Source organism: Onychomys torridus, chromosome 9 (assembly GCF_903995425.1).
Source record: "Onychomys torridus chromosome 9, mOncTor1.1, whole genome shotgun sequence".
Lineage (NCBI taxonomy): Eukaryota > Metazoa > Chordata > Mammalia > Rodentia > Cricetidae > Onychomys > Onychomys torridus.
The window spans coordinates 27,475,859-27,491,483 of record NC_050451.1 but is presented as its reverse complement, the minus strand read 5'-3'; the positions used below and the strand labels follow the sequence as shown (position 1 = coordinate 27,491,483).

The 15,625-nt window shown below is 43.3% G+C and overlaps 1 protein-coding gene across 7 annotated transcripts in view; it reads left to right on the top strand.

Moving 5' to 3' along the window:
* Positions 1 to 15,625, top strand: part of Pxk (PX domain containing serine/threonine kinase like) — an 84,923-nt gene extending 69,298 nt beyond the window's left edge. For 2 of the 7 annotated variants that reach the window (XM_036198676.1, XM_036198673.1), the window contains exons 18-20: positions 10,457 to 10,486; positions 12,853 to 12,885; positions 14,435 to 15,625. In XM_036198676.1, coding sequence (XP_036054569.1) covers positions 10,457 to 10,473 — 17 coding nt within the window. In that variant the 3' untranslated portion in view covers positions 10,474 to 10,486; positions 12,853 to 12,885; positions 14,435 to 15,625. Of the gene's footprint in view, positions 1 to 10,456; positions 10,492 to 12,852; positions 12,886 to 14,434 lie in introns of all 7 variants that reach the window. The other 5 variants (XM_036198672.1, XM_036198670.1, XR_004945869.1 and 2 more) reach the window with 4 other exon arrangements.

Genomic DNA, 15,625 nt, shown 5'->3' with positions numbered 1-15,625 from the left:
TAACCATTTGTTCTCTGTAGTTATAGTAACCTTCATTTCACCTTGTGAATTAAATCAGATACTGTGAGGATTTGGGGGTTTGTTGTTGTTTGGGGGAAATATTGACAAAGAGTTTGTCTTTGGGATTATTGATTATTTGTGACTACTAGTTTCACAGTGCTGTCTTTTGTCTCTCCTTTCTGAACTAAAATCTTTCTAATAACCATTTTGCAGTCCAGTAAAAACAAGGGGCAGCACATTTGCCTTCCTCCTTGAATGAATGATTGTTCAAGAACATCTGGGTGTCTAAGAAGCTGGTTTTTCCACTCAGAGCTTATGGCTGTCCTTGGAAGAGTTCCTCCAGCTGTTAGAAAGGGGAATCTCTGGCAGGGTTGGTGTATGAGCTGACAGTACCAATATTCTCTAATGCTATTATGGTATTGGATGTCTTTAAATTACCCTGGCTAAGCCTCCTGGGGGAAAAAAAAAACGTGAATGTAAAAGAGTTAGGTTGGTTGGCTCTCTCCTTGCTGGCTAAGAGTGCTTACTGGTCGCTTACTGTAAAATATTCTATGGCTAGAGCCAGTTTTATAGAGGAGAAATGCCAGATCATGGGGATGATTCTTTTGTCTCTGACTTTCTCAGCAGATTTTACAAAGAACTTCTAAATAGACAGAATTGTCTTAACTGTTTGGGCTGACCAGAAATTTCTGGAAATCTATTATTCAGACTATTTTGAGCTGTTTTCCAGATTATGATATGGTGTTAATTTCCTATCTTTTTTTTTTTTTTTCCCATGTGGAGCTGAGGACCGAACCCAGGGCCTTTCGCTTGCTAGGGAAGCACTCTACCACTGAGCTAAATCCCCAACCCCATTATCATTTTTACATATCAAAGAAATGGAGAGGATTCTTAAAATTCTTAGCCTTGGCTAACAGGGAAATGCCTGCTTAGTGTGCAGAGCACTCTCTGTGTGTGAGTTGTGGTTCTGGGCAGCTTTCCCAAGTTCTTGTCTTTAGATGCCTTATTTCATTCGTAGTCTGACTCTTCAAGTTACCTTTGCTTTAAATGGGAGTGATCTCATATAGTAACAGCTTTACATAAAATGAGGTAACTTTTAGAATGAGAGGAAAAGTTGAATTTTTTTCTAGCGCCCAGTCAATATGGAAAAAGATTCATCTAAGGACATTGAGGGTGGCAGGGAACAGTGTTGTGAGCTGGAGAGAACACTTTTGAAGCCCATGCACGGTGACTGTCAGGGGAAACTTCCGAGCCCAGTTAGTGATTCCTTTTTCCTTTATTCCCTTTTGATTTTGTTGATGAAATTATTGACAGAATTAGTCATCCTAAAGACCATGCTCCAACCTCTACTGCCTATTTCTTTCTTTCTTTCTTTTTTTTCTCACAGAGATCCGCCTGGCTCTGCCTCCCGAGTACTGGGACTAAAGGCATGCGCCACCACCGCCCAGCTACTGGCTATTTCTTGTAATGAATCTCAGAGCATTTGCCTAGCAACCTAGCATTTCAGGTTCTAAGCCAGATATGCACCATAGGTCTGCTTACCTCAGATGTATTCAAGACACACTTAATGTGCCCGTGGTTTGACAGGAACTGCATGTTGCCTATGTTACAAAGAGAAGCAGACAGGTTCTAGCCAATCAGTGTCCTGTGCCTCAGAAGCTCCAAACCATTGGAAGCAGTTCCAGCAGACAAAACTTCTATAAAACCTGGAAATATCTTCTCCCAGTGGTTCCCTTGAAAGAAAAGATCTTTATTGACAGGCATGGGTAGCACATACCTTTAATACTAACGTTCAGGGAGGTAGAGGCAGGTGGATCTCTGAGTTCAAGGTCAGCCTGGTCCACAGACTGAGTACCAGGCAACCAGGGCTACACAGAGAAACCGTGTCTCAAACCCCCTCTCTTTATCAAAAGTTAGCCTACCAGCAAGCAACATCTTGAGCCTTGTCCTGTGCAAAACACTAAGGAGACTTAATTGTAGGTAGCAGTGTTATGGAAGGTAGAGGCTTGCTCTGCTCTTGGGGCTTCTCCTGGGTGAGGAGCATGATTCAGCCTTGTGGGGCAGCTAGGTCAAGCCCTTCAGAAGAGGAGGGAGCGCAGGAGGTCAGCGTTGACAAGTTGAGTTGAGCAGTGGGACTTCTTCCCTAAAGCTTCATGGGACCTAGATGTGGTCTTGTTCTTAGCTACTTAGGCTTTGGCAGAGGTGAAGCGGCAAACATTTCTAACAGAAGAGATAATACCAAATGAGCCCTGTCTAGCAGCTGGGACCCTCTCTGCAGGTGTTTCCTTTTGGACTTGTTGAGATCCACACTAAATTATTGGGACTAATACTATTTCCTCAAGTCTGGTGACAGTTGTATTTGGTGGAGTAGCATTCTCTTTAGTAAAGCCCTGGGTTTTTTTTGTTTGTTTGTTTTGGTTTTTTGTTTGATTTTTATTTTTAAAAATTTCTAATACTTTTCTACTGTCCCATGACTCATAAAGGTCTCTTTGGGAAGCTTTCAAATTTCTTTATCCCAACACATCTCATGCCATGTGTCACTAGGAATATTCCTTCTCTACATTCATGTAGAGCTGAGTGTTTTAAAATGCCCTAGTTTGCACATATACAAATATTTGATCTCACTGTATTTGGTGAACAGACTGTTATGCCCATATCTCAGGGACCCCCAAAAGACCACCAGGGAGACCTAGTACCATATGTAAAAGCAAAGAGCTTTTATTTTTAAGCTCTGGGGAGCTTGGTCTGTCTGTCTGTCTGTCCATGCAGCGGTGAGAGCAGGGAGCCCTGAGCCCAGGCAGGGTCGTGTTTTTATCACAGCAGAGGTTGGAGTGAGGGGATTTCCAAGGTTCAGTACCCTGGTTGTCGGACTATTGTCTAGGGGTATCTGTAAAAGAGAAAATAGGTGTGTGTTAGACTCTGGGACATCTACTTTTATCTAATGGTTGGAATGTTTGGGATGACAGGTACTTCCCCTTAGATGTTGGCTCTCCCTGGGTGGGGTCAGCTTATGGCTTTTCCTGGGTCTGAGTGTTACCTGCCAGTAAGACTGACACAGAAGCTGTGTCTGGGCCTCTAAGCCTGTCTTGGCAGCTGTGTGGTCAAACTATTTTGGGCCTCCCACACAGACAACAGGCCTACTGTCTTGATTTCCTCTTTTATTTATGTGTGTGTCTGTGTGTGAGGATGCACATTTATTGTGAAAATTTGGGGGAAAGTCAGCAGAAGTTGTTGTTTCCCTGGAAAGGCAGTTGGGAGCCTCCCCGTAGGCATGTCAGAGATGGAACTCATGTACTCTGGAAGAGCAGCAAGCATTCTTAACCTGTGAGCCAACTCTCAAAGCCTTTTTGTGTGGTGGTGGTGAAGATGGGATCTCATGTAGCCCAGGGTGGACTCAAACTCTTTGTATATTGGCTCTTTTTATAAAAAGTACATTTATAAAGAAGTATGTTAAGGAAGTTAATAAAGGGGAAACCTGAAACTATTGTTTTTGATAATCACATCCAAGTGATTTGTATTCACTGTCTCATTTAATCCTCAACTTTCTTCCTGTCCGATGTTAATGGATTCTAGTTTATCTCTATTTCAGGGAAAAACTGAGCCTCTAGTAGTGTTGAGAACTTGACCAAGGTCACACGGGTAATGGAAGCCTGAAGAGCCAGGGTTTGAACTTGATTCTGCCTCCATTCATGTACTCAACTCAGTGAGTGCCTGCTTTTTTGAGGGAGTATCCATGACCATCGCAGTTAAAGCCCTACTCTGCTGGAGTGGTAATTCTGCACCAGAGCCAGAGTACTCAGGCTTCTTCCTAGCTACCAGTTGCTGTCTGTAACCTCGAACAAATGAGTTCCATTCTTGGGAATTGTCTTATTTTATTTTACTTCAATTAATGTTTTTTAACAAACAAAATTACTCCTAATTAACAGAGAAAATAAGTTCAAAATGGTGAAGGAATTAAGCTTTTGGCATGGCAGACAACATATCCAACAGCCTAAAAGTAACTTTCAGAGAGAGAAACATTCTAGAAAAATGAAAAAGCACTGAAAGCCACTGAGTCAATCCACAGCTCAGACCCTGTCTTATGCAGGTTTCCTTTTTCCTCTTTCAAATAAAAATCTCTCGCAAACCATCATCATTTTTAATCTTCCCCAGACTTCACCTTCTGAGCCTTATCTCTAGATTTCTGTAGTAGAGGTTTGCAGATGTCGTCTCTAGATGACTTTCTGGTAAACTGGCTTTTTTTTTTTTTTTTTTGGTTTTTCTAGACAGGGTTTCTCTGTAGCTTTGGAGCCTGTCCTGGACTAGCTGTGTAGGCCAGGCTGGCCTCAAGCTCACAGAGATCCACCTGCACCACCACCACCCAGTGGTAAACTGGCTTTTAAGAGCACCTTTGGACCAAAGAGATGGCTCAGTGTTGGTAAAGGTGCTTACTGCCAGGCCTAACAACTAGAGTTCTATCCCTGGAACCCATGTAGTAGGTGAGAACTGACTTCTGCAAGTTGTTTTCTGACCGCCACACTATGTTGTGGCACTTGCAACACACACACACACACACACACACACACTCACACTCACGGAACCTTTACCCTTTTAGTTAATATTAATGGAAAGACTTTCTAAGCAGTAAATTATTATCATCTGATTAAGGTCTCTATAGAAAGTTTTGAATCTGGAGAGCTTAAGGGGATGAAATGGAATATGGATCTAGAGAATGATAGTGCACAAAGAAGAGAGAGCTGAGGAGAGTTAAGAACTAATAGGGGTGTTAGTTATTTGGCGTTCTTACCCCAAGAGGAACACATCCCAAAACATGACAAATCCACAGAAGAGTTTTTATTAAGATAGGAGAGAAAGAGACAGACGTGGACAGGCCTATGGGAAACACACATGGTCAAGAGGAAAGTGAGAGAGGCCAGTGCAAAATGGCGCCGGCTTATAAAGGGTGGGGCAGGCGTGCGTACAGGAACTCATGTGGCTACTCCACGCATGCGTGTAGACCATGCAAAGCCATGGGGTCCCAGAAATGGCTATTTTGAACTGGAAATAACTAGGCAGAAGTGTCTAGGTCCGCCGGGCATGCCCAACCGTGGGGGCACGTTGTGAATTCATATCAGTAAGAACTTACAACATCTAGAGAATTTTGAACTTACTGAGAGAAATTAACTTACTTAAAATGCAGAATTTATCTGATCTAGTCAAGTCTGAAGCCAGTATATACTAAAATGTTTGTATCCACCATTAACAATTATCTCTTTTCAAAAGTTACACATAAGCTTGGTGGTGCATGCTTGTAATATTGGGAAACTCTGGCAGGAGGGTTCAGAATTTGAGGCCAGTCTGAGCTATATGTATGTAGTAAGACAATGTCTCAAAAAGCCCCCGGTTGGAGTTGGAGTTCCACCCTGGGTGTGGTCTCCCAATCCAGTAAACAAAGCTCCACACACACAAAGCAGTGTGCTTTGTTTGCCCTGAGGAGGTCACCATGCAGGGTTGACCATGGGAGTGCCTTGGTTCTGCTCTCTTCTACTGTGTTCTACTCATTTTCTTAGCTCCCCCTCCCATTATCTATTAAGCAGTGCAAAGTTATTCATTAAGGGGCACTGTTTACCATGCTAGAAAAGCCACAAGGTACAATATAACCTACTATAAGAGTTTATTAAGGGAAGGGAACAAAAGGGATGTGCTTAGGCTTGTGGGAATGATCATGGAGGAAAATGGGTGAAGGGATAAGTGGGACCTGCTTTTATATGTCCTCCCAGCACATGCTCATATAGGCTTAGGTAGATATGCTCCACATGGCACATAAATTACGTGATCACACAGCACACAGATTACATAGGACCTAAGGCCCTGGGATGACTAAGCATCTTGCCTGGCTACTGGACAGTGCATGTGTGGTCATGTTGTGGGGGAGTGGCTAGGAATTCCAGCACACACACCCCCATTCTAAAGGTGTGAGGTTCTCCCTGGATTTCTCCCCCTGTACATGGAGAGGGACTGGCTGAGTGTTCCCAGCCTCCTTTGCTTCTTCCAGAGTTGGCCTTGTGGCCACAGGGACTCAAGGGCCCATCTCAGTCTTGTGTTCTTTCTTGCTTTGTTCTGAGGAGCTCTAGGGCTCACTGTGTGGGGAAAAAAATATGGCAGACCAGCTGCCATTTTTATGACCCAGGGTACTCTTGAGTAGGGAGAAGTGAGACATATTAGATAGAAGGAGATACCTAGATGATGAAAGACAGGAAACCCAGGATAGCGTTGGGAGGGCCTGAGTCTCAACCCACCAGCTTTGAACTTTATTCCAAAGGGCTTTTTATGACAATGCCTAGAGGAGGAACAAAGACCTCCCCCTTGTTTGGTATAGCCAAGTGTAGATCCTTCTAAACACCTGATTCTCAGGCCTGTGGTCCAATCATCCTCTTTATGCAGAACTGCTGGACAAAGCCACCAGGAAACCCAGATGAGCTCCAACAGGTCCCTCTTTCTTTTTTCTTTTTTTGTTTTTTAAGGTTTATTTATTTATTATGTACACAGAAGAGGGCGCCAGATCTCATTACAGATGGTTGTGAGCCACCATGTGGTTGCTGGGAATTGAACTCAGGACCTCTGGAAGAACAGCCAGTGCTCTTAACCACTGAGCCATCTCTCCAGCCCCCTCTTCCTTAATATTTAAAAAAAAAGAAAAAGAAAAAACAAAAACTCCCATTAAGAGCTCACAGCAATCTCCATAGCTGTCAGACTTTTCAGTGAAGGAGTAGAAGATGATATAAATGGAATGTTCTATTTAGAATTGGTCTAAGATGACTATAGCCATCTTAGCTGCATCAAGCCCTTTTTAAATCAAAAAACACTGGATGCAACTGCATCAAACAAATCAATAAACTCCTGATGCAACTGCATTAAAACATAAAGACTCCCTTAGCTTCATCATTTACAGTAACAGATTAACATAATTCTAACATAAATATTATTATGCATAATTATAATTCTCTCAAACTTACATCCAAAGCAGACTCTTAATAGAACCATTAAAACTTTAAAAACTTTAGCAAAAATCCAAAAGCAGTTTCTTAATAAAACTCTTTACACTCTAAAGCACATCTCTTAATATAACCATTTGCATTTCTTACTAACACAACATAGGACAAACTTCTGATGCATCCACATCAAAATTAAATACTCCCTTAACTTCACCAAACCGTGGTGCACAGTATCAGTAGGTTAACAAATATTACCATACACAATTACAATTCCTACAAACCTACATTTAAAAACAATTTCATGACATTAATCCACTCAAGTAACAAGAATTTTTTTTTAAATAGATAAATAGATTGAGGAATATTAATTCTCTTTATAATTTTGTTTTTGTTTTTTGAGACAGGGTTTCTCTGTAGCTTTGCGCCTTTCCTGGAACTCACTTGGTAGCCTAGGCTGGCCTCAAACTCACAGAGATCCGCCTGGCTCTTCCTCCCGAGTGCTGGGACTAAAGGCGTGCACCACCACTTGTTGGCTTATCACAATCTTTTAAGTCCAAAAAGTTCAATTAAATTCTGGTACTAGACTTCCATTTCCAAATATGAAGAAACGTTTTACAACCAAAAACTTTTTGCTGTTAACAATTTTAGTTCAAACAATCGTCTCTGCAACTTTTCATTCTCACGAACAGAGGTACTTTTAATTACAATCAGCATTTTGTGGTAGCTACTATTTTCATTTTATGGAAAGCTATTAGCTCTACAGGAGCTGGTTGATGCAAAGAGACTTTCTTTCAGTCAGCAAACAGAAACTACAACCTTGTTGGGACCTCAATCTGCAACTCAGCAGTTCCCACAGAGCCCCAGTTTGTCTGTGCCGTGGGTAACTGGGCTGTTCCCAGGACTCCTGTGCCCTGAGACTAGAAAGCTCTCAAATGCCTCACAGCCACACGGGCTTAAGGCTCCTTCAGCTGCTATGAGCCATTGCTTTCCTACAGCAACCCAGGCTCTGGGAGGAAATCCAGCCGCTACTATGGCTTCCTTGGGTCCCAGAAACCTCCTGATGCTTTCCTGTTTCATGGCTGTAGCCCCAGGCCCAATTCCATGGTTCCAGCCACACTTTGCTGCTGGGAGTTCTGACTGCCTCTGTCTCAGCAGCCCCGTTCTGGCTGTTCAGCCTGGAGTACAGCTCTACCTCCCTGGGCTCCAGCACTCCAGCTGCCTGCTCAGCTCTTGGCCTCTCCCATGGCACTTCTGCAGAGCCACCTGCTTGGCTCTCTGCTTTTCCCGTGGCTCCAACTGCCAGGGACTGTGGCTCCAGGAGACAGGCCTATGCCGGCAGCTGGGGTCAGAAGCCGCTGCCTGCCATCTCTGGCTGGCTGGCTACATTCTCCCACCATGACTTTTTCACGACAGAAAGTACGCAGAACATTGCCGCTAACAGCTGGCTCTGCTTTTGCTGGCTCTTGGTGTCTCCATTCCACTCCTCACCGGGGCTTTTTATCCAGCAGAAAGCTTGAGAAGCCGTGACGCTCCATGGGTCTCAGCTGCTAGCCGCCTGACACCCGGCTGCAGATGCAAGCTGTGTTGGCTCTGGAGTCCATTGTTGTTACTGGCTTTTGGAGCTTCTGAAGCCTCTCAGACTGTCAAACTCACAATCTGGCAGGGACACTACCTAATGCGTCCCAGGTTGGGAAGACCTGCTTTACTACTTTTTTTATTAAACCTTCACCGTATAATCCCTCTATTAAACCTTCACTATATCCCTAGACCTAAAGCTCATTCTACTCTAATATTTTAAACTTAATGACTTACTTCATTAGAAAGAGAGAGAAACATAGAAACAAACATTTCCTGCAGTACTTGGGCATACTTTCAGCCCCTTTCACTACAGAGAAGAGAATAGATTGCCCCTGCCTACACAACATAATTGGACATGCCCTAACTTCCCGCAGGGTCCTCTACCCTACCAATTTCCTGGTGTTCCTGTTCCAGGCACCATCACTTTTATGACCCAGGGTACTCTTGAGTAGGGAGAAGTGAGACATATTAGCCAGAGAGACCTAGACGATGAAAGACAGGAAACCCAGGATAGCCTTGGGAGGGCCTGAGTCTCGACCCACCAGCCTTGAACTTTATTCCAAAGGGCTTTTTATGACACTGCCAAGAGGAGGAACAAAGACCTCCTGTAACTAGAGTTTTCCTGCCTGGTCCAGTCAGGACAAATCTCTCTTACCCGCCAGTCCCACAGTCGCTCAGACCCAACCAAGAAAGCACACAGAGACTTACATTGTCTAGAAACTGTATGGCCGTGGCAGGCTGCTTGTTATCTACTTCTTCTATCTTAAATTAACCCATTTTTGTTAATCTATACTTTGCCACATGGCTTGTGGCTTACCAGTGTCTTTACAGGTTGCTTTTCATGGCGGCGGCTGGCGGTGTCTCTCCCCAGTCTTCTACTTCCCAGAATTCTCTTCTCTCTTGTCCCGCCTATACTTCCTGCCTAGCCACTGGCCAATCAGAACTTTATTTACACAGAGCGATATCCACAGCAACCTCCCCCTTGCTAGATACAGCCAAATGTAGACCCTTCTAAACACCTGATTCTCAGGCCCATGGTCCAAGCATCCTCTTTATGCAGAACTTCTGGACAAAGCCACAAATGGGCTCCAACAAAGAAGCATTATTGTCTGCTTTTTTTGTTGTTGTTTTTTTGAGACAGGGTTTCTCTGTAGCTTTGGAGCCTGTCCTGGATCTCGCTCTGTAGACCAGGCTGGCCTCGAACTCACAGAGATCCTCCTGCCTCTGCCTCCCGAGTTCTGGGATTACTGGTGTGTGCGTCACCACCGCCCCGCTATCGTTTGCTTTAAACCTGAAACCTAGTGAGTTTGAAAGAACAAAACCAAACAAACCATTTCCTTGCTTTTGTCGTTTGGAAGTTTCACTAGACTAAAGTGGGCTGCGGAGGGTGTCCCCACAGCTCTACCTGAGAGGTCACCCACCCACAGACCTCCTTAAACCTGTTCTGTTACTTTGTTTTTCTCAACTTAAAAAGAGAATCTCTGTTTTAGATAATGGAAGACTATTTTCTAAAGCAGTGAGTTTTCCTTCATCCTTAGTTGGTGATAAGGTGCAGAACAGACCACTGACATCTCTTCTGCTGCACTTGGAGAGAGAAAAGCTCTGTGCTCTTCTGAAGTTCCTATGATATTTGTAAATAAATAAAAATAGCATTTAACTGGCTTTAAAAAGTGTGAAAAAAAGGGACTTGTTCATTTCCTGTATCCTGAAAGGTTCGTGTTTGAGTTTGTAAACCATGGCATTTGTAGTTAAGTACACCCTAGTTTTACAGTGAGAATATTAAACATGCAATTCAGACTAACATTTTACTGTTACTATTTGCTTAAATGACACTAAACTCTGAATAATTATGTCTGTCTCTCTCTCCTTCCCTCCCCGTCCCCTCTCTCTGCTGTCTTCGGTAGAGTATGCACCACTTTGAACGTGAATTTTCGGTAAAGTAAGCTATGCTGACTTCTCCAGCTTTGAAGATGCTGTGTTTCTATGTGTGAGATTGGACCCAATGTGTTTGTGTCACTGGTGAACATGGGAAGCAGAACAGAAACTACTCCCTTGTTGGAACATTTCAGTGAAACACAGCATCTTTAAAAGGCCCCCCAAGTCACTTCATCCATATTCATTTCATTTCCATCATGACCTTCTAAAATCTACATTTTCACTCCAATTTAGTTTGGAAATATGAGCGCTAATTGAATCTCAGTGGTATCTGAGTGCATTTTAATTTTGAAAATTTAATTTCAAAATTGTGCTGCAAAATGTTGGTTCCTAGTTACTGATGAAGACAGGTTGTTGGTACATTTATTGATGACAAATAAATAGTTCTTTCTAACATACACTTGAGGATTCTTGAGTAAGCTATGAGTCTCCTCATCTGTCTAAGGCCAAGGCAAAGGTGGCTCAAAAAGCTGAGGACTGCTGTGTCCCTGTGTGACTGCTGTCTCCTCTGTGTCTGGTATGGTCTAGTGGCCAGTTGGCTTATCCATCCAGACCTACAGAAACCTGGAGAAACTATTAAACTTAGACTAAGAATAGGTGACTTCAAATGTCCTTACCAAGAGTGTTACAGATGTTCTAGGCACAGCAACCCTCCGAAGATCTAAAACACATAATTTTTCTTTGCATACCCAGAATGCATTCTCTTTCTAGTGCTTGGCTGATTGCCACATTCCTACTGGGTCTAGTAGAGGGCTTCTGGGAAAGTTAGAACAGCTAGTATTGAGATTTTTGTCTAAGAGAACATGAGCTAGGAAAACTCAGGACTGGCCTGGCTGTCATTGTAGATGCACTTTTAGGAGCATGCCCATCCTAGTTGTGACCTCATATGACCACCAGCCTCCAACATGGAGTTTGTCTGCTCTTTCCTCGTCTGTGGCCTTGGGGAATAAAGCTACTAGAGGCCTTTTAATAAAAGGGACTTCTTTATAGAGTGTAGGTACAGAGAGTACATGCATCAGGCAGTTGTTTTGGGATTTGTCTCAGGGCAAATCATGAGCTTGTTTATTCTTTGCCCCTTCCTTTCCTTTCTTGACATTGTTCCTAATGGTCCTGTCTTATACTGGCTAACCTTTAAAAGAAGCTAACGGGATGTTAAAATGGCCAAAGACAATGAATGGATGGATTTGTCCTCAGAGACTGAGTTCCTAGTGTGTTCCTGCCTCTTCCAGTTTTGCCCTTATAGTACTAAGGGCCTCCCCTCAACTTGCAGTATTTCCTAGAGATTTGAGTTCTAGCCTTCCTTGCCTTAAGGTATACACCAATGCCTGCTGTAATTCATGGACCATCAGGCCCTTTGAGATTGGTTGGTAGAGCTCCCTGCGAGTAGACAGCAATCAGGGTGTTTACTTTTCCCTACCGGAATGAGCAAAACCACTTCTCACACAGCCCCTCTTCTGTTTGCTATACAGGCATAATACTTTAGAAGGCATATCAATACGACCAACCTCTTGAGGATTTCGTTACGTGATATTTTCAGCCTTCACTTAGGAAATAAAGATCCATTTACTGAAACCATCCCTAACTCCCAAACTCAGGTAGTACATTGTGAGATTGTGAGTCCAGAATCAAGGGTTGGTTCTCTGAAGCCAAGCTGTTGTATGCCTAGGCTACCAACCATACTCATGAATTCAAGCCCCTAGGCCTGTCTAGCCTTCCTAAACCCTAGATTGTAGGGTAGCCATCTCAGGGTGGCCAGTTTCAGGCATGCTATTGCAGCCCAAACTTGTCTTCTGAGCTTTAACCCTGCGGTGATTCTTCAGCCAGGGGTCTGAGCACAAAGCTGGGAGGGGGAAACCTACAGCTCCTGGTCCAGTCTAAATCTTCTGCTGCCCTTCTCTGGCCACTAAGATAGTGCCTAGTGTCTGAGTTATTGATAGCCATTCATTCCCACATGGGCAGAGAGCTTCCTCCTCTGGCAGCCTTGGTACTGCATGCTGTCAGGCAAGAGACACAGTTCCCAGAGCTTCAAGAGAGCCCTCCCTATTCCAGCATTTCACTGTCATTACTCAAGTGCCATACATGGAATACTTCTACCCTCATCCCACCTGGGCTTCTCACCTCAGTAGTCACTTCAAGGCCTATAACCCTTGATGGAAAGCCAGGAATGTCTTCCACAATCCATCCTATATACAACCTAATTGAATTTCATTCATTGTTGAGCAGAATCAATGTAAATTACATTTTGTTCATTTGTCTGCATTTAATCTTTATTTGTATTGCTATGGTATCGTTATTTGAGAATTCCATGATTGCAGAGCATGAAAATGTGCACTTGTGTGATTTTTTTTTTTTTCTTAAATTTCAGCTGTCTTAGGTTGGGGTAAGGGTATAAAGGAAGGTAAGTGGTTTTTGTGAATTGCAAGACTTTGGCCATTGCTTGTCACACTTAGTGGAAAGGAGGTACTTACTTGAGTATTTTATTGGTGACCTTGAGTCATTCCTCCTTCATCCACATTTAGTGGACAAGGTGTCTTGCCTGTTATTCTTGCAGCTCATAGCAGTGTGGTAACAACAGATAAGTAGGGTCTTAGAGAACCACAGTACCCGTAACTGCCACACATTAAAGCCTATTATGGCAGTGATGTTCCACATTAGAAAGAACAGTTTACCTAGTGATTTTGAGGAGAAAAAATAAATTTAAGGACTGGCTAGCTGGCTAGCAGGTAAAAGTGTAGGCCCTCAAGCCTTAACAGCCTGAGTAGTCTCCAGGATTCACATGGTGGAAAGAGAGAACTGATTGTCCTCTGAGTTCCACACATGCACTGTAGCATGCTTGTGTAGGAGCACATACACAATAAATAAACATTTAAAAAATTGCCCCGAAGGATGTTTTAGATACCCAGGTTTCCTGATGCTTATGTACATGCGTGTGTGTGCGTGCGTGTGCACACACACACACACACACACACACACACACACACACACACATACACACACAATGTGGGCTCACTCTGTTCTTGGGTCAGACTTCCCCTTGAAAATGCCATTTCAAGGGGAAGAGCCCTTTCTCTAAAAGTCTGCTGACAAGTACTAGCATTTTATGTTTCTTTAATTCAGCTCAACAGGAAATGATCCAAACCAGATTCAAAATGCCAGTAACCAGCTGGCATTAGCTACTAGTTGAGAATCCTGAATGGCTTATTCTCTAACAGGCCAACAGATGTCACTCCTGCTTTTGCCATCAAGTTCTGTCTCTACTTAAAGCCAAGTAATAGCTCACTGTCCATATGCTTAACCCTTAACCTTAAGGCTTTCTATCACTTAAGGCTTTAGATGTTTCACAACAGTACACACTTCTCAAGTGAAGATGCAGCTTTGTGGTGATGTGAGATCATCTCATAATGCTTGCTATGCAAGCATGAGGACCTGAGTTTGAATAAATAACAAGGAGCATAGCACATGCTTGTAAAACTGCAAGGTTGAGGAGGTCGTGACAGGAGGATCCCTGGGGCTTGCTGGCCTAGCCTAGCCAATCACAGCCTTCAAATATTGTATGAGGAAGCTGCTAGGGATTATTTATCCCTTTGGCCCAACTCTGAATGCAGATATCTGTCTCACACTGTGTACTCAGTAGGTAGAGCCAACCTTCTGAGAGTGGAGTCTGAGCCACTCTAGGGAGAGATGTCACTGTGGTTTCACATAATCCCTGATGCTCAATTCTCTTCTCACATGACTGTCATTTGAAAGAAATACAACCTTTAAATCCCCTTTGTTGCTTCAAGCTCTTTCTTTTCTTTTTAAAATTAGTTTGAAAACACCCTGAATACTGTGTTTTAGCCCCTCTGAGAACATTCATTCTCCCCAGAGTCCACTCTGCTCTGGCCCAGGTAGTACCAGCATGCAGGGCAGGTGGAAAGGTGAACACTGACTTTCTTTTTCCTCTACAGGGCTGTCTTCTGCATTACCTCCACCTCCTCCACCACCTCCGCCTCCACCAGCAGGTCACTCAACAACCTCAGGCACAGAGATACCTGTCCCATTCCTGTCCCAGGCTGTGAATGGTGTGAACCGTGGGGCCTTGCTCAACTCTATCCAGAATTTCCAAAAGGGAACTTTAAGGAAAGCCAAAACCTGTGATCATAGTGCTCCTAAGATTGGCTGATGTTTCCTGTTTACACTGGGAGGGCAAGCTCCCACTCAACTGTCCCACTCCCACCCAACTTCCTCTTTCTCGGGGAGTCCTTGCACAACTTTCCTCAAGTCCCTTCCTTGGGTGAGTCCTTGCAGAGCCAGTACAGCCAGTCTTGCAAGAGGGAAATGTTCTCCAAGTAGAATAAAGTGAGGCCAGCATTGCTGCCTTAACATTTTACTCCTCTGTAATGGGCTTCCTTTAGGGGCAGCAGCATATGGAATCATTATTTGCACCAGCTAAAGGAAAATGACAAAAAAGCAAAAGCAATGACAATAATATTCTGTCACAGCAGTGACTAGCCTGTTACTATCACCCCTCCTGCTCTATCAGAAGTGTCCTCATAGCTTATTCCTCTGAAGCATTTTCTGGTTATTTCTTAGGTAGTTCACCTCAGATGCTAACATTAACCAAGGCTGAGGCAGAGAAGCAGGAGCTCTCTTTATTCTCAATTTTGCAGGACAGGGGGAATCCCTCTGTCTCAAGTTCAGTGGGAATCTCACTGTGACTGACAGCAGCCACTCTGGATTTATAGCTCTTTTCAGTTAGAATGTACCAAAACAGACAGAAAAACATTAACCATAGAAAAAGCTCTTGCTCAAAGGACTGTCTTAGTCCTCAGCATTTAGGTCCAGGTTGGGGTAGAGGGAGAGTCAGCATTACAAGTGAATCTGGCATCTATGGCAATCACTTCTGATTTGATTTATCCAACTTCAGCATCTTTTTTGATGTTACTCAGTTATTAGAAATCTTTCATTCTGTGATTTGCTTAAACCTTTAAATAAATTGCACTTTAAAGGATTATTAAAAAAAAATCCATTTTAAAATTTAAATACACACATCAGTGTTGGTGGTTACTATGCAGAAAGAATGTCATTGTGTATAGTTTCATGTAATCTGTGATATACTCAGCTGTATTTTTATTAAAATAAATCATGTCAAGAAAATA